Source organism: Pelobates fuscus, chromosome 10 (assembly GCF_036172605.1).
Source record: "Pelobates fuscus isolate aPelFus1 chromosome 10, aPelFus1.pri, whole genome shotgun sequence".
NCBI classification, from domain to species: domain Eukaryota; kingdom Metazoa; phylum Chordata; class Amphibia; order Anura; family Pelobatidae; genus Pelobates; species Pelobates fuscus.
In genome coordinates this window covers 83,212,443-83,238,929 of record NC_086326.1, presented here as the reverse complement: position 1 = coordinate 83,238,929, position 26,487 = coordinate 83,212,443, and the positions used below count along the sequence as shown (strand labels likewise).

The following is a 26,487-nucleotide window of genomic DNA, read 5'->3' as shown; positions in this document are numbered from 1 at the left end:
TGTGTCTGCTAGTGAGAGAGCTTGTGTGTGTGTGTGTGTGTGTGCCTGCTAGTGAGTGAGCTTGTCTGTGTGTGTGTCTGCTAGTGAAAGAGCTTGTGTGTGTGTGTGCCTGCTAGTGAGTGAGCTTGTCTGTGTGTATATGTCTGCTAGTGAGAGAGCTTGTGTGTGTGCCTGCTAGTGAGTGAGCTTGTGTGTGTGTGTGTGTGTGCATTCTAGTGAGTGAGCTTGTGTGTGTGTGTGTGTGTGTGAACTTGTCTGTAGTAAGCTTGTGTGTGTCAGAGCTTGTCTGTAGTAAGCTTGTGCGTGTCAGAGTTTGTCTGTACTACATTTGTGTGTGTGTATGGCAATAAGCTTGTCTGTGCAGGTCAGTGAGATTGTCTGTCAGTGAGCCTATTTGTGTGCATCTGTAAACTTGTGTATTTATGTCAATGAGCATATATATATATCAGTGAGATTGTTTGTCTATGACGCTGTGTATCAATGAGCTTGCTGTGTCTGCATGTGAGTATGCTTACTGTATAATTAAATGTTTGACTCTGAAAGGAATATTTTATATTAGAAAAAACAAATATATATATTGACCAATAATATCTAATGGGCTATGTCTTGCCACCCCAGATGATTGAGTCATATATAAATACATATTATTGGTCAATATATATATATTTGTTTTTTCTGATATAAAATATTCCTTTCAGAGTCAAACATTTAATTATACAGTAAGCATACTCACATGCAGACACAGACAATCTCACTGACATACGCAAGCTCATTGATACACAGCGTCATAGACAAACAATCTCACTGATATTTATAAGCTCATTGACATAAATACACAAGTTTACAGATGCACACAAATTGGCATACACACACAAATGTAGTACAGACAAACTCTGACACGCACAAGCTTACTACAGACAAGCTCACACACACACACAAGCTCACTCACTAGAATGCACACACACACGCACACACACATATAATATGGATTTATATATGACTCAATCATCTGTGGTGGCAAGACATAGCCGTACGTATTACATGTGACAATACGTGGCGCAATGACTTATGGGGCTGGTATAGATTTTTTTTCCAGGGCTGCTTTGTATCCCCAGTCCGGCCCTGGCTACGATCGACAAATGGTGAAATTCTCTGGTCCAGTTACACTTCCAGCTTGGCACTTTCATCCTACAATTTAAAATCCACTTGTTAATTCATTGTTTACTGAATAAACCCCATGCGTTTTTTTTTTATATACCTTGCTGCTACAATGAAAAAATAAATTCACATTTTTTTGTGTCCTCTGTTTGTGCCGCATGACTATGATCTATGGCCACAAAAACCTACAAAATGAAATATATATTCACAATGAGAGTGGCGATATTCTTACTTTATGAACCTAGTTTTGAAAGAGTTTTTTGTTACAGCTGTGTAACTTAGGCAATCAGCATAATTAAAGGATGTAGTAAACTAATCGCTCATTCAGAACTGAAGTGGTTAAGTACTTAAGTAAGCATTGCTTATGTACAAGTTACTGCTCGTTTTGGGAGGTTACACAGTTCATTTGAAATCTGATTATCGTTGAAGAACATGAATAAAAGGAATTTTAACATTAGTTTTTGTACATCCAATCAGTATTGTGTACTTTTTTTCAATCAAACTATGGTCTCATGGTGCAAATTGGAGTCTGGTGATGTGGGTGGTGCTTTGGGGTGTGTCATGATCACAACTGATTGGGCAAAATCTGCTTTCCCCACACATCTGATGTTCACAGGTATGTACTGTATGAAAAGCAATATGATATCCACCCATGGGCTACAAGTTTCAATATTATCAAAGGAAATATCAAAATGACAAGAGCTTTTCTTAACTCTGAATGACAAATAAAGATTTGTGAAGTTTATTTTGTTTTTTTAAAGGAAGTAGAATTAAATATATTTTTGGCATCATTTTCTAGTAGTGTTGGCTGTTCCAATATGTGTTCTTGGGCACATATCAAAAAAGTGCAACCGGACAGTATATACGAATCAAACAATACAAGAAGGAAACTGAGCAGTCCCATGAAGTTTCTTCACACAGATTTTAATTTGCTACAATGTTGTGTTTAGTGAATAAAGTCATTTTACCCTTAATAAATTAATAATTCCAAGGCAACTCCTACAGCAGTTATCATGTGCAAGGCAGCACTTTTCATATGTTGTCCAACATAAGCACAGTTTATTAGGCAAACATACTTGCAAGCCTTGTTAACTCTCTTTAAAAAAAAAAAAAAAGGAAAGAAATATGGCATGAATTATATAGTCTTAGATTGTATTGCTCGGATGGTCTTTATTTCCGTATTTTAAAGGTTTCACGTTTTTCACGCATTCCAAAGCTGTTGGTCTTGAAATGAAAGCTTTCAATTGTATTGCAGGTTAAAGAGAGACACCGCCGGCCAAATGACAAATACGTAGAATTCATGGTTTAGTAGATATACATCCAATAAATAAATGCATTTTTTTCATGCATGTATTCATTGGGGGGTATATCTTACAACAGTTTGTAAAAGCCGCAGTTCTTATTAACTGCATTCTTTGCAAGCATTCCATGTTTTTCAGGAAGAGACTGTCTCTTCACATAGAAATAGCCAATCAGACCATTCTCATTGAGAAGCCTCTGAAGTGCTCTTACTATGGGCGCGAGAGCACCCTCACAGCATTCTGATCTGAGGTCTGACAATCAGGTATGCATGGGGGGAGTATGGCATGCTCAAGTAGACCACGCTTGCCACTTTTTTTTAGCTCAGGGTTTCATGAATTATTTCTCTTAGAAATCTGCACTTTTATAAACTGTCATTATAATGGGATATTCTTTATCCGTAAAGCACTTTAAGAAGCTGAAGTGCTTTATGGGTGTGGAGTGTTTTTTTTTTTTTAAGTTCTCATAAATTTATAAAGAGTTGCAGAGCATAAAGAAGGCTAATGGTAAGCGTCAAAAGGGTAACAAAATTAGGTCAAACTTCAAATGAAAAAATTGTATGTAATGTAATAATTATGGAGAATCATAGTAGAACTATTATGATATGATATTTAGTTCACCAAAATACATTCCGTATCAACTCGGGAAAATAGTTGAAGAATCTAACAGAGCAGGTTTTCAAGTGACTCAATTATTCAATGAGTGTGTCTGCCGCCTCCTGTTTCTCTTACAGGTAACCCAAAGTTGCACATGATAAATTTATATAGGTTGGATTTTTTTACCAAGTGATCACACAGGAAAAAAATTTCAGGCACTCACGGAATTAAAGCCACAGGCAGATTTATTGGATCAGGAAGGCAAAGCAACGTTTCGACCTATTAATAGGTCTTTATCAAGCTTTTTTATTTTCTTGTTTTGGATTTGCTGGTCCTGCTTTGGTGCGCCTGGTTTTAATTGCGGTTAATTTTTCTCTGTTTTAAAAGAAAATGATGAGGAAAAATACACATGTAAACAAATGTTATTCTATTTAAAAATGTTATTAAGATTTTCCAAAGTACAGTCATTAAACATCATACACCGTACTTTGTACTGAAAATGGATAATCAAAGACCAAGGTCCATATAAGAAATATAACAATGACAAGGTCAAGTAAAAGCAATATTGAGTAACAGAAGGTACAAGTTATATAGTACTTGGTACAAAAGTGTCAAAATCAAGGATCGAGGTCCGTATAAGGAAAAGCACAGTAGAGGCAGTGTTGTGTATAGAGGCAGTGTTGTGGGCCCAGATCATATATAAATAATGTGTATATATATTTTTATATATATATATATATCATAAGTGTCCAATGCCACCCTTAGACTAGTGAGTATTTCATTCATACTAGCCGGGTTATTCACTAACGTGAGAATTGTCAGAAATTAAAAGCAAATTTCAAAACGTAGGCCCAAACAACAGGATAAAAAAAAAAAAAAGTTTACAAGTCAATTCTATTTTCACCTTGGCCGTTTTGGCCTTAAGGACACATGACGGAAATATTCCGTCATGATTCCCTTTTATTCCAGAAGTTGTGTCCTTAAGGGGTTAAACGTGAAATTCACTCCAGTATATTTTAATGAATAACCCTATAACTCACAATAACGAGAATTATCAGGAATTCAGTGATTGAGGATTGGTATATTGTTAAAATTACCTATTCTTATTGTCTGGGGTTGCCGTATCTCTCGTGCAGAGGGAACATGCTGGCATTTCGGATCTTGACTGCCCGTTCAGGTGGCACTAGACTGATATGCTACAGATATGTTCTCTCTGTAATGGCACAAGTTGAGCTAAAACCAGCTTGAGATCTGAGTGCGGACCCACCGAACGGCAAGCTAATTGAGTCCATTCTCACCTCTCTTGCTACTTGCTTTTCTCTCTTTAAGTTTAAAGGACAATCCAGACGTGGACCCCTTGCTCAAGGTGCCTAGAGGGATATTGGCTATACCTCACTGATGATACCTTGCAATGTTGAAATGATCGTCTGGGATCGTTGCTGTATCTCTCGTGCAGAGGCAACTTGCTGGCATTTTGGATCTGGACTGCCCGTTCAGGTGGCACTAGACTGATATGCTACAGATATGTTCTCTCTGTAATGGCACAAGTTGAGCTAAAACCAGCTTGAGATCTGAGTGCGGACCCACCGAACGGCAAGCTAATTGAGTCCATTCTCACCTCTCTTGCTACTTGCTTTTCTCTCTTTAAGTTTAAAGGACAATCCAGACGTGGACCCCTTGCTCAAGGTGCCTAGAGGGATATTGGCTATACCTCACTGATGATACCTTGCAATGTTGAAATGATCTGGGATCGTTGCTGTATCTCTCGTGCAGAGGCAACTTGCTGGCATTTTGGATCTGGACTGCCCGTATGGGTGGGACCAGTCTGATATGTTCTCTCTGTAATGGCACAAGATGAGCTAAAACCAGCTTGAGATCTGAGCAGGGACCCACTGAAGGGCAGGTTAATTGACCTGTTGTCCGTTCTCACCTCTCTTGCTACTTGTTTTTCTCTTCTTATAGTTACTGTTTGCGGGACTCGGGTTGCTGGTGTCATTCCTCTGACCAGTAAAGTAGGGATTGGATTAAACCAATTAAAAAGATGTAATGCAATTTAACCATTTGTGTACAGTTCAACTGGAAAATGTGTATCAAGATTCATCTGATTTAATGTATTTTTAATATCTCACCCCACAGCAGCCAAATTTAGAATAAATATAGCTGAAAAATTTACGTTTTCCGTTTTGTTTAGCTGTGTGGTTTTCCTATAACACACTACTGGGGAGATTGTTGGACTGTATTTTGTTTGCTGAATAGACTGATTTTATTATTTGCTTTGGCTGTTTTAGCCGAAATGTTGCAGTTCTCCTGTGCAAAAGGAACAAAGGAATAAAATAAAATAAACAATCATGTATATCCACACGTGCACGCAATAAAACCCACAGGGGAAAAAATATCAAATGGAGAGGAAAAAAGGTGAATCTTTTAAAACAATGGTTGGAAACATGAAACCTCCGCCCCCACAACTAGCAGGCCGTCAGCTATAGAGTAGTTGATATGCAGGCTGTAAATTAATCTGGAATGAAGCAGAATAGATTGAATGCACCACTATACAATTATACCAGTCAGGGTAGGTGAGAAATGATGGAAATACAAGCAAAACAATTAGGGCTATTCACTAGGTTCTCTGTAAGGACAATCGGGTGACAAAACGCAGGTTAAAATAACCAACAAGTGAATATAGCTAGGTTGTAGATCTTACCCTCCAACCCCCGAAAAGATAATTGAGCCTCAGTTTTGGCATCTCGATTTGCCAAAGTTTGAAGCTTAGTGAATAATCCCCGTTTTCTGTATCTAAACAGGGTGGAAACGAATATGCAGCCCAGAAGTGTCAATTGACCACCAATTTTTTTTTCTCTTTAATTTGGCTACTTTGTCCTAGAATTTGCATTTTATTTATTGATTCTCTGAGTCACACTTTTGTGCGTGTGTGTATGGGGTGCAGTCTTTGAAGGGTGCAATATGTGTATGAAGGGATAGTGTGTGTATTGGGGAAGTGTGTATTAGAGGGGTAGTGTGTGAGGGGTGTGATGTGTATGGGGTAGTGTGTGTGTGGGGTGTAATATGTGTATGGGGTAGTGTGTGTGTGTGTATATGGGGGTGCAGTGTGTGTATTGAGGAAGTGTGTGTGTGTGTGTGTGTGTAGGAGGGGGGAAGTGTGTGTGTGTGTGTGCGTGATTGGTGCCTAGTTGCCCCCCTGGATCCAACACTGCTGTGGCATGGCAGGGGTGGGCATTAGGGAGGTTTTGAAACACCTTTATAATTATATTTTAGGGCATATTGTACCCATAGGTTTTTTTAATTTATTTTTTGTAAAAGACTAACAGGGTAGTTCAGCGTACAAGGTATATTTATCAACCATTTTCATACAAACAGCTTGACCCTTTAACTTTTCAGGGACTAAAATAGTACACTGAGTGTAACAGTTCCTTGGCATCAGGGATCTCAAACTCTGACATCTAGATGTCAATGACATGCAAATCTCAAATTCCTTTTAATGCAATAGGTGGTCAAAGAATCATGGGAGTTGTAGCAATATCTTGGGAGCAGTGGCGGATCCAGAGCCTGATCTCGGGAGGGGCACTTGTAGATTATTTAAAGAAATAATCCAGACACAATAACCACTACAGCTCAGTGTAGTGGTTATGGTGTCAATAGTGCCGGGACCCCCTCCCAGAGTAAGTAGTCAAAGCATATAAGAACAGTTTGACAACTTACCTGAGATCTGCTAGGAAATGGGGCTGTAGTAGGGCATAGGAGCAGTGGTGTGTGTGAGTGGTGCAATGTGTAAGGGGTGCAGTGTGTGTGTGTGAGAGAGGGGGACAGTGTGTGAGTAGTGTGTGTGTGTGTGAAGGTTGTAGTGTGTGAGTGAGGGCGGCAGTGTATGTCAGGGATGCAGTGTATGTGTGGGACAGCATGTGTGTGTAACAGTTGCAGTGTGTGTGTGTGAGTATTGCAGTGTATGTGTGAGTGTGGGCAATGTGTGTGTATGGGGCGGCAGTGTATGGGGCAGTGTGTGTGTATGGGGCAGCAGTGTATGGGGCAGTGTGTGTGTGTATGGAGGGCAGTATGGGGGCAATGTGTGTGTGTATGGGGGGTAGTATGGGGGGCAATGTGTGTGTATGGAGAGCAGTAGGGGGGCAGTGTGTGTGTATGGGGGCAGTGTGTGTATGGGGGGCAGTATGCTGGGCAATGTGTGTATACGGGGCAGTATGTGTATATGGGGCAGTATGGGGGGCAATGTGTGTGTATTTGGGCAGTATGGGGGCAATGTGTGTGTGTATTTGGGCAGTATGGGGGGGCAGTATGTGTGTATAGGGCAGTATGTGTATATGGGGGCAGTATGGGGGTCAATGTGTGTGTATTTGGGCAGTATGGGGGGCAATGTGTGTGTGTGTATTTGGGCAGTATGGGGGGGCAATGTGTGTGTATGGGGGCAGTATGTGTGTATGGGGAGCAATGTGTGTGTATGGGGGGCAATGTGTGTGTATGGGGGGCAGTATGTGTGTATGGGGGCAGTATGTATGTATGGGGGCAGTATGTGTATGGGGGGCAATGTATGTGTGTAGAGTGGGTGTGTGTGATAAGGGTAGGGGGGCTTTTTTATATATATATAATATATATATATTTTTTTTTATTTAATTAAAATAAATATTGATGTCTCCCCCCCTTCTTACCTTTACTGGGAGGAGGGGGGACATTTCCCTGGTGGTCCCAGTGGGATTTCCTGGTGGTCCGGTGGTGGTGAGGTGAACTCTAGCCCGCGCTCCAGGGCTAGAGTTCACTCTGGCGAGATTTGGAGCGTTGCCGTGGTAACCTCGGCAACGCTCCAAGCTCGCGAGAGGAGGAACCGGAGGAGCTGCAGGCTGAGCTCCCGGGTCCTCTCTCCTCCCTACCCCTGCCGGCTGTCAGCATAGTGCCTGCGGAACGGGGAGACCCGGTGCTGGCAGGGGAGAGGGAGACCGTCGGCCCCGTTGCCCCCCCCCACCCCCCTGTATCGGCCACTGCTTGGGAGCAGAGTTTTAGACGCCCAACTTACACTAACATATTAACTTGAGCTAGAACTATCCCTGAAGCTTTGAAGCATGTTAAGCCATTCCACTGGCAACCAGCGCTTTTTGAACTGCATCGTCTATGACATGGGTGTCCAACCTTTTGGCTTCCCTGGGCCACATTAAGGGAAGAGGAATTGTCTTGGGTTGCACATAAAATATTTAATATAATTAATTAATGTAATAAAACTACAAAAGCCCTTTTCATAATTTTGATATTTCAATTGTTTAGTAGATAACTTCCTTATTTGTTTTCCCAGTGGTTCCCAAACTTTTTAGGTTCAAGGCGCCCTTAATATTTAAATATTTTTCCAAGGCACCCCAAGTAAAACAAAATGTCTGGGTTGTATATATGTACAGCGCTGCGGCATATACTGTTCAGCAGAAATGTTTCCCTGTCAAGGGCGAATCCAGAACCTAATTTCGGGAGGGGCAGAGGTAGATTATTTAAAAAACAATCCAGGCACAATAACCACTACAGCACTATGAAGTGATCATGGTGCCAGGAGTGCCCTGTTTAAGAACAGTTTAACAACTTACCTGGGGGGTCTGCTGGGATATGGGCTGTAGTAGGGAATAGATGCAGTAGTATTTGTGGGTGGGTGTGTGTGCGTGTGGGATTAAGTGTGTGTGTATGGGGGTGCATTGTGTTTGTGAAGGGGGCATTGTGTGTGTGTGTGTGTGTGTGTGTGTGTGTGTATAGGGGGAAATTAATAAATATATATATTTTTTTAAAATTAAAAATAATAATTTTCATATCCCCCTTCCCTTCTTACCTTTGCCTGGGATGGGGGACAATACAAATCCCTGGTGGTCTGGTGGAGAAGCCCTGGTGGTCCAAGTGGTGAGGGTAAACTCTAGCAGCTCCTGAGGTTAGAGTTCGCTTTTGCAAGATTCGGAGCACTGCGGTGTTAACCGTGGCAACGTTCCAAGCTCTCTAGAGGAGGACCCGACGGAGCTGCAGGTTAGAGCTCCCTCCCCTGCCAGCTGCAGCATTACACTGCTAGCGGTCCTGAGGGAGGCACAGTTCTCGGTGCTATGATCATAAAACTGGGGAAATATTTAGCAGTTATCCCCCTGGTTATCCTTATGTGGGATTGCCATATTTAAGGGTGCCAAATAAGAAAGCTATCTACTAAACAAATGTATACATACACATAACCACAGATACACACACAATCAGACAAACACACATAACATAATCACAGACCTATACACCCAATTGTATACACATAATTACAGATATTGACACACAATCACATACATACACGCAATCACAGATACACAGACAGACATACACACAATCACAGACATACACATCAACATACACACATAATCACAGATATGCACAATCACAGACCCATGAATAAACAATCACACACATAATTACTGGCATACACATGCAAAAATTACTCTCATATACACATATTTAGTAATTAATAGGTCCATCCAGCCTCCCTACCTTGCACTGGGAGGGCTGGAGTAGCTCCTCTCTCCCCCAGTGGCCATTGGTTGCTGCTGTGATGGGATCACTGTGCTCTCGTGCACCCAGTAGTAATGCCCATGCCAGGATTATGTTATAGATTCCCAGCTGCCAGCTCATTGCAGGGTGTGCAAGGAAGCTGTGCAAAAAGAGCACAAACAAGTAATGGGCTCCCTGCCTCTCTAGCCACCCGGTAACTTGGCCGCATTACAAGCTGTTCAGGGCCACAGTTTAAACATGACTGGTTTATGATATTCAACCAGCTTTTGATGTTACCTCACATTCACATACTTCCAAGTGTCCCTATTTTGGACCCAAATCCCTTTTGTCCCTCTTTCCTCTCCTAAGGTTCCTCTTTTCTAAAAGCTTCATATTATTGGTGCGTCTGAGTATATAACAGAGTTTCAAAGCAATACAATTCCCTTTCCTGTAATGTCTTTAAACTTCAATAAATGTGTTTAGAAATAAGCTCATATGCCCCATCTGGTGGTTCCTGGGTCCACTTTGCTCCACTCCAGATCCTGACACTGCATGGAGACTAGCCTCTATCAACACTTGGGCACAGAGACCCGCACTGCCTTGCTGTGTTGCAGAAATGCAAGGTACTGCTACAGCTCGTCCTGGCAGAATTACCTCATCTGAAGGCATCTGGGCCCAGAGGCTTACAATGCCTCAACACGCTGCAGGACTATCATGTACCCTCGGCGGGCATCAGCTGACTGAGCTCTGGGACTATGCAAGAATGGACAGACACTGCAAGTAGTTAATCTCTGTCTGGCAAACCTAATGCCCTTATTACTTTTATTGGTTTATACTTTTTTCACTCCTACATTAAGGCTCATATCATTTTCCTGGAAGTGATATTTAGTCCTGGTGGTCTTACCTACTACTTACAGTATGTGCAACACTAAACTATAGCTCTCTCAGCCATACCACTCTTGCTTATTATAATGTTCAGAATATCATGCTACTTCTACTCTCTCAGTTGCACCTACATCTCGGTACATTTACTCATATTGTTTATCACAGCTCTAGACATGTAAAGTTTATCTTTTCTATACTTTATATTCTAAAATGTGCAATGCCTCTCCAAGCCACACACTTGATACACTATATATACTGACGATTCTCATGTGTATGCTGTCGTGGCATTGCATGTATGTTTGTAATCACCTATTTGCACGAAAAAATAAAGAATATAAATAAAAAAATAACAAAGAAATAAGTAGATGTAAATAGCATACAGTATCCTTGTGGTAAATTACCTTTTAGGTGCAAGAATTATTAGTAAGTCACCTAAATGTTCTCAAAAACCGCCTCTGGTCACACCCCCAACTCAAAATGAAAGTGTCCCTCTTTGTACTTTTGAAATGTTGGGAGGTATGCATTGAACACCTGCTGAAAAGGGTGCTAGCCTTTGCGTGTCTTCTTTCATGAACTTGTGTATCATGTACCCAGGGCAAACAGCTAGCAGAGGAGTGACTCTGAAAATGAGAAGTGCATGGCAATAACAAATTACATGCCATCAGATTGTGCATGTGGCGAGATATCCCCACTTTCATAATCCAGATAATATGAAGACGTGATACACACAGCGTGATACACATTTGCTCCTTGATCTGAAGGGTACTTTATTGTTACGAAGGGTAGGACACAACAGTTGTAAACTTACCAATGAAATAAACTAGAAGAGAAACACTGAAGATAAGAAATAATAAAGTATAGATTAGACTGAAAACAACTTCCATCCCGATAACAGAGAGAAATACTTGTAGCATTATTGTAAAGTATTAATCTGCTTCTGATAATTTCCAAAGGCGGTTATGACTGTTTGTATAGGGCTGCTATCTTCCGCATGATACCCTACTGAGATAACTCGGGAATGTCAACAGATAAGACCTTTCTTGTGTACAATGTTGCAATTCTTATTCCACATGTAATATTTGTAACCCCAGGACAGTGATTAGAATAAGTTCTATTAAAGGTGAAGATCCACCTATACAAAATAATGTCAAAAGAAGAATTCTCGCCCCCACACACCACCATTTTTATCAATATCTTCTTGGCCCTAAAATGGTAACTGTCATGTATTTTTTTTTTTTTTTTAACAAATCTGTAAATAAAAAAAAAAACACCCTTTTTGTAGGTTTGTCTACTCTACAGTTTTTTTTTTTTTTTTTTTAAAGAATCTGGTGCTCTTTTTGCCAAATAATTTTGTCAAGTTATTACAGTTCAAAATGAAATGGCTGAGAAAATGGAAACAATTAATAGTCATGCTATGCTTAGTTATAAAGGTTAGTAGGTTAAGCGGTGCCTTTAATTGCTTATATCTAGATCCCAATAGGTTCCATCTGACATCCCTGTGAAATCACAGCTGGCTCCCTTTAGATTTTATTTTACATCAAATGTATAATTTCTCTCTGCTTTAATTACTGCTTTATTTATGTCTGTCTGTTGTGCACTGAAATAGCATTTTTTTTCTGTTTGGTAGATGATTACTTTATTCTATTATCATATTGGAGTCAAGCAGATCTAGAGGTTTTGGATATAGTCATGCTACGAAGGCTAGATGCCTAATTTCTCCATCTGCAATCCACTCGAGGTGAGTTATTACAGCGCTCACCTACAATAACTGTTCAGCAATGTTTGCGTAAGTCAATAACATTTAATTGTATTAAAGTCAAAGATGCGTCACTCAAAAAAAACACTTGATCGTAATCAATAGAATTTGAAACCAGTCAATGTATATATATATTTTTTTTTTTAAATAATCTTTTTAATGCATTCTGTAATATGAAGTTGTATCCTACCTGAGCATATTTTATAAGGAAACTGCTTAAAGTTTCTGCACCTTTATATATATCTATATATATATATATATATATACACCACACCCCCACGGGACCTTTCCCATGAGGATGTTTTCCCTTCTGATGGGAAAGGCAGGAGTCCAGGTGTTCTGGACAAGTGTTTGTGAGCTTCAAATAAAAGAACAGCAGGACATGCTTCTAGGGGGGTAAACTAGGCTGAGACAATCCTTCTCGTTCCCCAAACCTGAACGATCCAGTTACAACCTGACACATTTCCAGGTAAGGGAATAAAGCCTATCACAGAGCTTTAAAATTTACAAAAATATTAATCACACAGTACAATTCAATCATGTGCATGCTAGGGAGTACTGTATTTTTCCATGTATAAGACTGTTTTTATTTATTTTTTTCTAAATTTGTTTAGTCTAAAATTGGGGGTCATCTTATACATGAAATGTCACTGCAGGGATTTAAAAAACAAAACAAAAACACTTGTGCAAGGGGCCTAATTTAAGATGGCGCCTGCCTCGTTTCACTGTGCCATAGCCCACACACATACCTGGCCTCCCTCCCGCCCTTCCACTTCTGAATGATGTGGCAAGGAGAAAGAGGGCTCTATATGTGTGGGAGCTGCAGCAGACATCAGCACTTACCACCAACGGAGCTCCAGAGGCATACCACACCATAAAAGGAGCAACCATATTAAGGTTTGTTCCACCTCAGGTAGGTCTTGCTTTCTGATTTATATTTATGGGGAAGGAAATGGAGAGCAGAGGGAATACTACTGCGATGTCCCAGCATGCCCTCACACCACTTGCTGTATTGTGTGAGCTGTAGTCTCCCAGCTTGCACTATTGAGCCGCTAACTTCACAGAGTACCGTAGCACAGGGGAGGCATGAGAATCAGAAGTGTGTTGTTCTCCTCAGAAGTCACCTCTAAAATTTCAAAGCTGTTCTATTTGATGCTTAAAATATTGATTTCTTAATTTTGGGCTCAACAAATATTTGTCTTATACACAGAAAAATACAGTATGTGCTAATTACAAGAGATAGGTACCATGAGGTGAGCTGTCCCTCTCATCCTTTTTCTGCTGGCTGTAGCGGTTATTGGACTTGGACTTTTCTTTTAACTACTTTTATGTTTTTTAAAGGGGCACTATAGGGTCAGGAACACAAACATGTATTTCTGACCCTATAAAGTTAAAACCACCATCTAGACCACCTTGCCCCTTAAACATAGTAAACTCTTTTTCAAGTCTAGAGCTGCATGCTTTGTCCCTGTTTCCTTTAGACCTGCCCACTGCCTGCTGACATCAGCAGAAGTGGTAGCCTGATCCAATCACAATGCTTCGCCATAAGATTGGCTGAGACTGACAAAGAGGCAGATCAGGGGCAGAGCCAGCACAATTCAAGCACCGCCCTGGCCAATCAGCATCTCATCATAGATATTAATTGAATCAATGAATCTCTATGAGGAAAGTTCAGTGTCTGCATGCAGAGGGAGGAGACACTGAATGTTTGGATGCATTTTAGGCAGCCATGACCCAGGAAGGATCTCTAACAGCCATCTGAGGAGTGACCAGTGAAGTTATCACTAGGCCGTAATGTAAACACTTCATTTTCTCTGAAAAGACAGTGTTTACAGCAAAAAGCCAGAAGGTAATGATTCTACTCACCAGAACAAATTCAATAAGCTGTAGTTGTTCTGGTGACTATAGTGTCCCTTTAACAATCATAAATCCATGTAAAAGCTCTTAATACCCAATGGATATTGCATGCTTCTCATTTAGTATCTGCTGACATCACAGCTAAGTGTGATGGTACCTTGCTGTAAAGTTACCCTCGTGAAATGGAGGTTTTACACAGCATTTTAATTGTTCCATATTCTTGTGTGTGCTGTTCTTTTCTACAATGGCTATAGATAATTGACACATTGGCTTCATTATGAGGCCAGCAAGGCTTAGGGCCTGCTCACGAGAATTCCAGTTGGCTGCATTTAACCTCACACTCTTGTGTTCATATATACTTCTATATTTCAGTTTTATTTTGCATATTTAAAGCATTTTAACGTTTCACTCTGTAACCTTATACATTTTAAGTATTTTGTAAGGGCAGAATGTTAACCTAAATTATTTAAGAGCCAGTGACATAACCGGATCTTTGGATGGTATGTGACCCATTGTTTACTGAATGTTAATGTATTTGATTAAGTGTTATTTCGAAAACTCCTTCAACTTTTGCAAGATTGTAACTCTTGCTGATTGAATTTGGCACCTCTGGATGGTGTGCTTGTAATGCATTTCTCAGAGTCCTTCTAGTGAGATCATTTTCTGTTGTATTGTGCCAGCTATGTTATTGGGGTTAAAGTATTTTATTCTAGCCTGATTGTGAGTAACTGAATCCCAGTCTTCAGGGCAGCCATGTGATAGAGTAGTGACAGTCACTGTTCCAGACTGTGACTGTGTCGCTGTTCATAGATCACAGTAATAGCCATTGTGCTCTCATTTTGAGCTTTATGTTTACAGATATTTCTAGTAGCTTCATAAAACTTTGAATCTCTGTGATTTCCTGAAATGTATTTTTTCAAAAGCCTTAAAGGGACACTACAAGTTTTATAACCCCTTATGTTATGTTTCTTGCTTAGGGCATTGGGATAGCTAAGTTGCATGCATGTAAGTGAATTGGTGCTGTGATCTGCCTCGAGAGGCAGCGCATGTTATTATGGGTTTATCAGAGATACTTAGGCTGAGGTGGATGGTAGGGCCCTCCTGATCAAGGTGCATATCCTTTGCCCTTCCAATGCTGATATTGCCAAACTTGTTGAATCTTCAATTTCATGGTAACAGGACTAATTTATTTGCCCCTCAGCAAACTGCTCTGTCACCAGGTGAGGAGTACAAAGACAGGTGTTTCTTGCCTACAGTCAAGCATGGTGGTGCGAGTGTCATTATCTGGGTCTGCATGAGTGCTGCCAGCACTGGGGAGCTACAGTTCATTGAGGGAACCATGAATGCCAACATGTACTGTGACATACTGAAGCCGAGCATGATCCCCACCCTTTGGAGACTGGGCCGCAGGGCAGTATTGCAACATGATAACGACCCCAAACACACCTCCAAGACGACCACTGCCTTGCTAAAGAAGCTGGAGGTAAAGGTGATGGACTGGCCAAGCATGTCTCCAGGCCTAAACCCTATTGAGCATTTGTGGGGCATCCTCAAACGGAAAGTGGGGGAGTGCAAGGTCTCTAACATCCACCAGCTCCGTGATGTCATCATGGAGGAGTGGAAGAGGACTCCAGTGACATCCTGTGAAGCTATGGTGAAGTCCATGCCCTTGAGGGTTAAGGCAGAGCTGGAAAATAATGGTGGCCACACAAAATATTGACACTTTGGGCCCAATTTGGACATTTCCACTTAGGGGTGTACTCACTTTTTTTTCCCAACGGTTTAGACATTAATGGCTGTGTGTTGTTATTTTGAGGGGACAGCAAATTTGCACTGCTATACAGGCTGTACACTTACTACTTTACATTGTAGCAGAGTTACATTTCTTCAGTGTTGTCATATTAAAAGATATAAAATATTTACAAAAATGTGAGGCGTGTACTCACTTTTGTGAGATACTGTGTGTGTCTGTGTGTGTGTGTGTGTGTATATATATATATATATATATATATATATATATATGTATATGTATGTATGTATTAAGGCCGTTTGGCCTTTATTTGTGGGAGGGGCTTAAATTAATTAACTCCCCTATACAGGGAGTGCAGAATTATTAGGCAAATTAGTATTTTGAACACATCATCCTCTTTATGCATGTTGTCTTACTCCAAGCTGTATAGGCTCGAAAGCCTACTACCAATTAAGCATATTAGGTGATGTGCATCTCTGTAATGAGAAGGGGTGTGGTCTAATGACATCAACACCCTATATCAGGTGTGCATAATTATTAGGCAACTTCCTTTCCTTTGGCAAAATGGGTCAAAAGAAGGACTTGACAGGCTCAGAAAAGTCAAAAATAGTGAGATATCTTGCAGAGGGATGCAGCACTCTTAAAATTGCAAAGCTTCTGAAGCGTGATCATCGAACAATCAAGCGTTTCATTCAAAATAGTCTACAGGGTCGCAAGAAGCGTGTGGACAAACCAAGGCGCAAAATAACTGCCCATGAACTGAGAAAAGTCAAGCGTGCAGCTGCCAAGATGCCACTTGCCACCAGTTTGGTCATATTTCAGAGCTGCAACATCACTGGAGTGCCCAAAAGCACAAGGTGTGCAATACTCAGAGACATGGCCAAGGTAAGAAAGGCTGAAAGACGACCACCACTGAACAAGACACACAAGCTGAAACGTCAAGACTGGGCCAAGAAATATCTCAAGACTGATTTTTCTAAGGTTTTATGGACTGATGAAATGAGAGTGAGTCTTGATGGGCCAGATGGATGGGCCCGTGGCTGGATTGGTAAAGGGCAGAGAGCTCCAGTCCGACTCAGACGCCAGCAAGGTGGAGGTGGAGTACTGGTTTGGGCTGGTATCATCAAAGATGAGCTTGTGGGGCCTTTTCGGGTTGAGTATGGAGTCAAGCTCAACTCCCAGTCCTACTGCCAGTTTCTGGAAAACACCTTCTTCAAGCAGTGGTACAGGAAGAAGTCTGCATCCTTCAAGAAAAACATGATTTTCATGCAGGACAATGCTCCATCACACGCGTCCAAGTACTCCACAGCGTGGCTGGCAAGAAAGGGTATAAAAGAAGAAAATCTAATGACATGGCCTCCTTGTTCACCTGATCTGAACCCCATTGAGAACCTGTGGTCCATCATCAAATGTGAGATTTACAAGGAGGGAAAATAGTACACCTCTCTGAACAGTGTCTGGGAGGCTGTGGTTGCTTCTGCACGCAATGTTGATGGTGAACAGATCAAAACACTGACAGAATCCATGGATGGCAGGCTTTTGAGTGTCCTTGCAAAGAAAGGTGGCTATATTGGTCACTGATTTGTTTTTGTTTTGTTTTTGAATGTCAGAAATGTATATTTGTGAATGTTGAGATGTTATATTGGTTTCACTGGTAAAAATAAATAATTGAAATGGGTATATAGTTACATAGTTACATAGTTAGATAGCTGAAAAGAGACTTGCGTCCATCAAGTTCAGCCTTCCTCACACCTGTTTTTTGCTGTTGATCCAAAAGGCGCAAAAAAAAAAAAAAACCCCAGTTTGAAGCACAATTTTGCAACAAGCTAGGACAAAAAATTCCTTCTTGACCCCAGAATGGCAGTCATATTTATCCTTGAATCAAGCAGTTATTACCCTACATTGAAAGATTATATCCTTGAATATTCTGTCTTTGCAAGTATGCATCTAGTAGCTGTTTGAACATCTGTATGGACTCTGATAAAACCACTTCTTCAGGCAGAGAATTCCACATCCTGATTGTTCTTACAGTAAAAAAACCTTTCCTTTGCCTTAGACGAAATCTTCTTTCTTCCAGTCTAAACGCATGGCCTCGTGTCCTATGTAAAGTCCGGTTTGTGAATACATTTCCACACAATGGTTTGTATTGGCCCCGAATATATTTGTATAATGTTATCATATCCCCTCTCAGGCGACATTTTTCTAAACTAAATAGGTTTAAATTTGTTAACCTTTCTTCATAGCTGATATGTTCCATTCCTTTTATTAATTTTGTAGCCCGCCTCTGCACTTTTTCTAGTGCCATGATATCCTTCTTTAGAACAGGTGCCCAAAATTGCACAGCATATTCAATATGTGGTCTTACCAGTGATTTATAGAGAGGCAAAATGATATTCTCGTCCCGAGAATGAATGCCCTTTTTCATGCATGACAATACCTTACTGGCCTTGGCCACTGCTGATTGACATTGCACATTGTTGCATAGTTTGTTGTCTATAACAATTCCCAAGTCCTTTTCGTGTGTTGTTATCCCTAATTCACTTCCATTAAGGGTATACGTTGCTTGTGTATTCTTTACGCCGAAGTGCATAACTTTGCATTTTTCAACATTAAATTTCATCTGCCATTTGAGTGCCCAGTCCTCCAGTCTATCTAAATCCTTCTGCAGCAAAGTAATATCTTGCTCACATTGTATTATTTTACAAAGTTTTGTGTCATCTGCAAACACTGAAACATGACTTTCAATGCTTTTTTCAAGATCATTTATAAAAATGTTAAATAGAAGGGGTCCCAGAACAGACCCCTGAGGGACACCACTTGCCACCTCTGTCCAGCTTGAAAATTTACCATTAACGACAACTCTTTGTATTCTGTTTTTAAGCCAATGTTCTACCCAAGAACAAGCATTTTCATCGAGACCGATTTCCTTGAGTTTGAACACTAATCTTTTGTGTGGAACTGTATCAAATGCCTTGGCAAAATCCAAATAGATCACATCCACTGCAACACCCTGATCTATACTTCTACTTACTTCTTCGTAGAACGCAATCAAGTTAGTTTGACATGACCTGTGCTTCATAAAACCGTGCTGATTTTTGCTGATAACCATATTCTTCTCAAGGAATTCTTGAATATTATCCCTTAATAACCTTTCAAATATTTTACCAGCCACAGAAGTTAAGCTCACAGGTCTATAATTTCCAGGCAAGGATTTTGAACCCTTTTTGAATATAGGAACCACATCTGCCTTCCTCCAATCCTCCGGAACACTTCCTGAAAGAAAAGAATCTTGAAAGATTAAAAACAGAGGTTCACTTATTTCTACACTTAGTTCCTTAAGTACACGTGGATGGATACCGTCAGGCCCTGGAGCTTTGTTTATATTAACTTTCTTTAGTTGCTGCAGCACATTGTCTTGAGTTAACCAATTACAATTATTCTGCAAGTTTTTAGTAGCAATCATTTGCACATCTATTGCCATGGGTTCTTTTTTGTTTTTTGTTAAGTTGCCTAATAATTATGCACAGTAATAGTCACCTGCACACACAGATATTCCCCTAAAATAGCTAAAACTAAAAACAAACTAAAAACTACTTCCAAAAATATTCAGCTTTGATATTAATGAGTTTTTTGGGTTCATTGAGAACATGGTTGTTGTTCAATAATAAAATTAATCCTCAAAAATACAACTTGCCTAATAATTCTGCACTCCCTGTATAAGGGACACCCCTTACCTGACTCATATCGCTTGAGGTCAGCATCAGAATGATTTCCACTTCCGGGTCATCCAGACGCCATTTTACCTGATTACTCCATGAGGTTTTCTAAGCTGAGCTGTGTCAGGAATCCAGCCACATGCTTTTCCGGCCTACCACCTTCTTTCTTCAATCCATCGCTGTGGATGGTGTCCAAGTGACTCACAAACCGTAAGTCGACCTACCCATTATCGCATTTCATATACAAACCAACGAACCACTGCATTTTCGCCTACACACTGACCCCTACCGGTCATTCGGTGTACTACAGGCTTCTCAGACATTAGTGCATTTCATGTACAAACCAACGAACCACCGCATTTTTCACCTACACACTGACCCTTATCGGTCTTTCGGTGTACTACAGGCTTCTTAGACGTTTTCTGCATTTTCATGTACAAACCAATAAACCACTGCATTTTCGCCTACACACTGACCCCTACCGGTTTTTGGTGTACTACAGACATCTTAGACATTATTGCATTTCATGTACAAACCAACGAACCACCGCATTTTTCACCTACACACTGACCCTTATCGGTCTTTCGGTGTACTACAGGCTTCTTAGACGTTTTCTGCATTTTCATGTACAAACCAATAAACCACTGCATTTTCGCCTACACACTGACCCCTACCGGTTTTTGGTGTACTACAGACATCTTAGACATTATTGCATTTCATGTACAAATCAACGAACCACTGCATTTTCGCCTACACACTGACCCCTACCGGTCATTCGGTGTACTACAGGCTTCTCAGACATTAGTGCATTTCATGTACAAACCAACGAACCACCGCATTTTTCACCTACACACTGACCCTTATCGGTCTTTCGGTGTACTACAGGCTTCTTAGACATTATCGCATTTCATGTACAAATCAACGAACCACTGTATTTGTGCCTACACACTGACCCCTATCGGTCATTCAGTGTACTATAGGCTTCTCAGACATTATTGCATTTCATCTACAAACCAACAAACCACTGCATTTTTCACCTACACACTGACCCCTAACAGACATTCGGTGTACTACAGGCTTCCTAGACGTTTTTGCTTTTCATGTACAAAACAATAAACCACTGCATTTTCACCTACACACTGACCCCTACCGGTCATTCAGTGTACTACAGGCTTCTCAGACATTATTGCATTTCATGTACAAACCAACGAACCACTGCATTTGCGCCTACACACTGACCCCTACCGGTCATACGGTGTACTACAGGCTTCTCAGACATTATTGCATTTCATGTACAAACCAACGAACCACGGCATTTTCGCCTACATGCTGACCCCTACCGGTCAATCGGTATACTACATGCTTCTCAGACTTTATTTCACTTCATAAGCAAACAAACTAACTACAACATTTTCACTTTTATACTTACTCCTATCTGTCAAACGGTAGGATTAACCCCTTCAGGACACATGACATGTGTGACATGTCATGATTCCATTTTATTCCAGAAGTTTGGTCCTTAAGGGGTTAAAGGGTATTTTTACCATACAATCAGCATTTCTGACCCCTACTGGTCAACAGAAAAACCGTCTTCACATGTCATATACAATTTACCAGCCAATATAAATTACACATAAGTTTGTTTTAAACATAACCATAAACCATAAATTAAACTCCAGCATGGGCTCAACTTCAGGTTTAATTCACAATAATTTACATTTCACATCAAGACCAACAGTGGTTCTATCAACACTGCCACTTACATGTCTGTCAAGTACATTGACAATTTTCATGGGGTTTTACAAACACCAAAACACTGACACCTATAGGTCAACAGACAAACAACATTTCACATACCAATCATATCCAACTACACTGCCACCTATAGGGCACTCGGCAGATCTCCAGTGCAATTGCATTTTGCAACACCATGTTCACTGACCCCTACCATTCAATAAGACATACAACAATTCACATAGCAAGTACTATATCAAACATCTGGTATAAATACATATATTATTACACAGTAGCAGACGCATCTGTATATATACGTAACTGGTAATATAGTTCACATACATTTTTCACAGCACGCTGCTCACACAACAGACTTTCCCCTAGCAAGGGGACATACAACATACAAGGTGGGGACAGACCACTTTTTCACTTGTACATACGGCACTTATTGGGTTAAGATTGATACATATTTAACCAGTATGGCTATGATGTTTAATATTTACACATCATGGCACTTTACTTTTCACATATACTGTATGTATTAAGATAAGCTTGGTCTATGCCATATTTCCAATGCCATACGGTTTTATCCATTCAGGTTACAGTTACTACTAAAAAGCCTATACGGATTGTCAGGTTCAATATCATACTACCAGGTACATACACCTGTTCACGTAGTTATCCATCTCTTACCTTCCCTGGAATAGTAATAGTGTACTGGCAATTAGGGTTCTAGGGCCCAATAGGTATTACCCCCTTTTTTCTCTGCATTATGCTTTGGTTAGTGGTCCCGCGAGGCCAACACCCCGCCTCACACTCGGAGGCATACACCCCTCGAGCCACTCGTGAGCTAGCCACCTCACATTGTATCATAGAGAGGGCCTCACCTGTCACTCCCCTTCCTATTTTCTGGTTACGGTCACCGAGAGGCCAACATCCTGCCACAACGTTCGGTGGCAACACAAAATCCCCTCGCGCCAAGCATAGATAGAGCATCTCAAGCCACTTGGCAACTAGCAGGGCCTCACCAGTCACCAAAAAACACCTTACGGCTTAGCTAGCAAGCCAGTACAAGACCCCTGAGTACAAATAATAATTGCAATCTTTATTGTTATTTAAGTATTTCTCAAAAAGATGGTGAAGAATCACCTCTTCCTAGCACCCCGGCTAGAATTGATACACCTTCAAGGAGAGGAGATGTTGCTAGTCCAGCAGCAATCAGATCCTGGACGATCCCACACATTACCACCGACCTAAGGAGGTGACAAATCCCCTACCCTGCCACAGCAAGGAAACCAGAGTTATTCAAACTCCTCCATACATCAACGGACAACACGGAGGCAGGGGAAGGCCCAGCTACACCAACTCAGGTGACACCCAGGCCATGCTAGCCTCACTCATAAACTCATGAGCCAAAATATTTGACAGACTGGCAATCTCGAGGCGGTCACCACAGCCCTCACAAGGCTGGGCTTCACGCTACTGTACAACCAGCACCAACCGAAACTCGGTTACCTGGTACAATCAATTCTTATGACACACAAGACGTTAACCCTGCACATCTGATCCCAGCACATTGGGGAAGCATGGCATATATATGTATGATGATGTATCTGTGATGGTCAGATCCAGGGATTCCAGGTAAATCGGGAACTGACCATCCCTTGGTTGGGTTGGCATTTGGAATATGTAGAGATGTTTATTTGTGCAGGTACCCATACAGAAGGGATTTTGTCCCAAACAAATGGACGAGCACTCTCAGGCTCCAGGTACCAGCACCTCTGAACTACCATAGACAATGGATGTGATTAGTTGCATTGCATATAGACTGTTGCATATATGTTCAAATGATTCAGGGCACATGACAAACCATGTGTCCCAATACAACTTACAAATAACGTACTCACCATCTGTACACACCAATGCATTTTGAACACTCCTGACTCATCACCCTTCCAGACTTGTAGTACATTTACCAAAGCTCTGGAGCTTCAAAGGGCTCCCATACAGGTATCATAAATACAGCTTCAATGAATATAGCATGCCCTCGCTTACAGTCAGCACAACAGAACCATTGGCTGTAAACACACTCATAGCCAAGATTTGCAGAGGGGTCTTCCAATCTCCACCATTTACAGCATGGCACCAAACACAAACACATTGGTATTGTCACAAGGAAATCTTCCCTTAAACAAAGACTAACCGTAGACTTATTGGCACCACACACCTCTGCTACCCCAAGTCTCAACTCCCTCATACCCTCCGAGGAGTTTCCTTACTATACAACACCATTGATCTACCTTTACAACTATCACTCAAGCATGGGTTGAAGCTTGGTTAAGTAAGACCAATATCATCAACGCAGTAAACGGCTACCATCTACCCTACACATTGGCACTTACATGGCATAAAATGGGCAATCCTTTCACCGCTCAACTTTCTGGCTACAGATTAGCCTACTATCGATATTCGCAGATACTCTGTGCTGGTTATGATAACATATCCAGAGGCCTTACAGTCATACACTATCTAGAAGACTTCTTGTTGATCAAAGATAACATATTTTTCACTAGAAGCCTCACGGCAGCTTAGTCTGGTTAACCACTTGGGCGTCCCAGTACCCCTTAAGAAACAGAAGGCCCAGACACTATCATCACATTACTGGGCATACGACTTGAGTCGGCATCCATACACGCAAGTTACCACAAGACAAATAGGGAACATTCTCCACTACATCAATCACTGCCTCCTGCTTAGTACTTACAACTGCAAGGAACTACAATCCCTACCAGGTTCCTTAATTTTGCCATGCCAATCATACCACAAGACCACGCTTTCACATCCAGAGTACTTTCCCCTTTTTTCCACACTTCCAACATGACAATCAGAGGGTGTCCCTAGACACCCCAGCAACAGCAGACCTGCACATGGGGGGGAATTTCTTAACCACTTTGCATGGTAAAAGGATTGTCTGACACTTCTCCAACCAGATGGTCAGACGTGGCGTCTACCACGGGTTTGGCACGATCTACCGGGATCGATTGCTTTGGAGCGGTTGGCCATGGCATCCGGGTTTGGAAATTTTTCCGCCACCTCAGCCCCTTTGGAGGATCTACCCCATTGTAGCAGCTGCTGTGGCATGGGGTAAATCATGGTCAGGGTCATTAATCTGTTGTTACTCAGACAACTAAGCACATGTCATATCATCAACAAACGCCACTACTCATCCATAAGGTCATGATATTTCTGGGAAACTCACTTGGTTGGCAACTTATCACATTTATTTTACTTTCATGTACCAGGCGGGGGTATACATCCCTGCCGACAATTGTCTCATGTATATTCCAGGCATGTTCATCATACGCTTCCTACAGCCGCCCATACAGTCAGGGACACTCTTTCGTTCCAGAGACAAAAACATGGATTAGACATACTCTACCCCACCTAGCACTTTCGTCCCATACTTGTAGAACGCATAACACAGCTTTTCACCTGGCTTAAAGAATCTCATTGGAACACGACCTAGCTCAACCTGTGTCATAACATTTCTCCTAGGTTTTGCTTCTTTTTGCCACCTTAAACTATCTCACACACCATTAATTATATATTTTACAGGCATTCAACAACACAGCATAACCTATGGCCAAAACTACCATAACTTCATGCTATTATACCAGACAAGAATATACTCAGAGGTTTTCAGGAATCCATTCCCCCACGTTCCTCTCAGAGATTACCAATAGCCATCCAATTTTTCATCCTTATCGGACCTATTCGATCTACAACCATTCAATTATCCTACCAAGTCGGCCATTACCAGCCATGCACATTGCCTTTTATGCCTTTCTCAGGCCAGAGAATCCACTACCATCACCACCACTCGGACAGATCATTGTCTTCAAACGATCCCACATACGTAAAAACATATATCATTACCTATTGGCTCTACCACATTCCGAAATGAGTCAACACGCAGCAACAGTAGAGATAACATACTATCCTACCCACAACAAATGGTGTCCACTTTCGGTCCTAGATTCCTACCTTCAAAATTAAATACTGTAATGCATTTAAGGAAATGTCTGGTTAATTTGTATATATTTGTTGACTGTATTAAATCTTTGATTATTCATTTTTGCCCTCTTTATTTACAGGCCTACCGTATCGTCGGTCTCGGCACACCACAACCGACTTGCTCCCTTTATACTATCCTACGCTTATGCTGGATCCTTACTCCATATACGGCTATTTGCCCCTTACACAAGTATTAAGGCCATTTGGCCTGTATTTGTGGGAGGGGCTTAAATTAATTAACTCCCCTATATAAGGGACACCCCTTACCTGACTCATATCGCTTGAGGTCAGCATCAGAATGACCCTCCCACCCACTCCTCATTTCAACACTTTCTCTTTTCTTTCCATTTACTTTACTTTCTTACTCCTTGGTGGGCCCTCTTTATTTACAGGCCTACCGTATCGTCGGTCTCGGCACACCACAACCGACTTGTTCCCTTTATACTATATATATCCTACGCTTATGCTGGATCCTTACTCCATATACGGCTATTTGCCCCTTACACAAATATATATATATATATATATGTGTGTGTGTGTGTGTGTTACTTTCAATAAATAATACTTTTTTTGATTTTTGTTCTGAAACATCTCTTGCAGAATCAAATATTTTTCCTTGGTTATTTCATTTTATAACCATCCAATGACCTGGTTTCATCATTTATTTATTTTGTTTGTTTGCCAATGTAGTTTCAAAACTGTTTAAGGTTATCAGAGTTCATTGCCAAGAATTTTCAGCACTAGAGTTTACTAGGGTTCAGATATCCAATAAGTCGATCTGATATTTATAGAAAGTAAAATAGTACTGGTGTACAAAATCAATACTTAGAAGACAAAAGGGATTACAGAAATATATATAAAAAAAATCACAAAAGACATGTCTTGCCTTTGTACAGAATTTCAATATCTTTTGATTTTTGTATTTTTCTGTAATCCTTTTTGTCTTCTGTGTATTGATTATGTACCCCAGAATTACTTTACTTTCTGTAGATATCAGATTGATCTATTTGTATTTGATCCTTTTTGTACTTTAGATGTATATGTATGTGTGTGTGTGTCAGTTACTGTCACTACACACACATATTCATATACATCTTTAGTACAAAAGATTGAAGATGAATATGGTAGCTTTAGTGTTCTAATAATCTT

At 40.9% G+C, this 26,487-nt stretch overlaps 1 protein-coding gene across 4 annotated transcripts in view; it reads left to right on the top strand.

The window, feature by feature from the left end:
* Positions 1-1,704: 1,704 nt before the first annotated feature.
* The window catches only part of WNT8B (Wnt family member 8B), a 112,468-nt gene continuing 87,685 nt past the window's right edge, over positions 1,705-26,487 (top strand). For 3 of the 4 annotated variants that reach the window (XM_063435052.1, XM_063435053.1, XM_063435050.1), the window contains exons 1-2: positions 1,705-1,774; positions 12,079-12,189. Coding sequence is in view for 3 of the 4 variants with exons in the window: in XM_063435053.1 (XP_063291123.1) it covers positions 12,157-12,189 (33 nt within the window). In the remaining variant the exon portion in view is untranslated. Of the gene's footprint in view, positions 1,775-2,659; positions 2,723-12,078; positions 12,190-26,487 lie in introns of those variants that run through there. The other variant, XM_063435051.1, reaches the window with a different exon arrangement.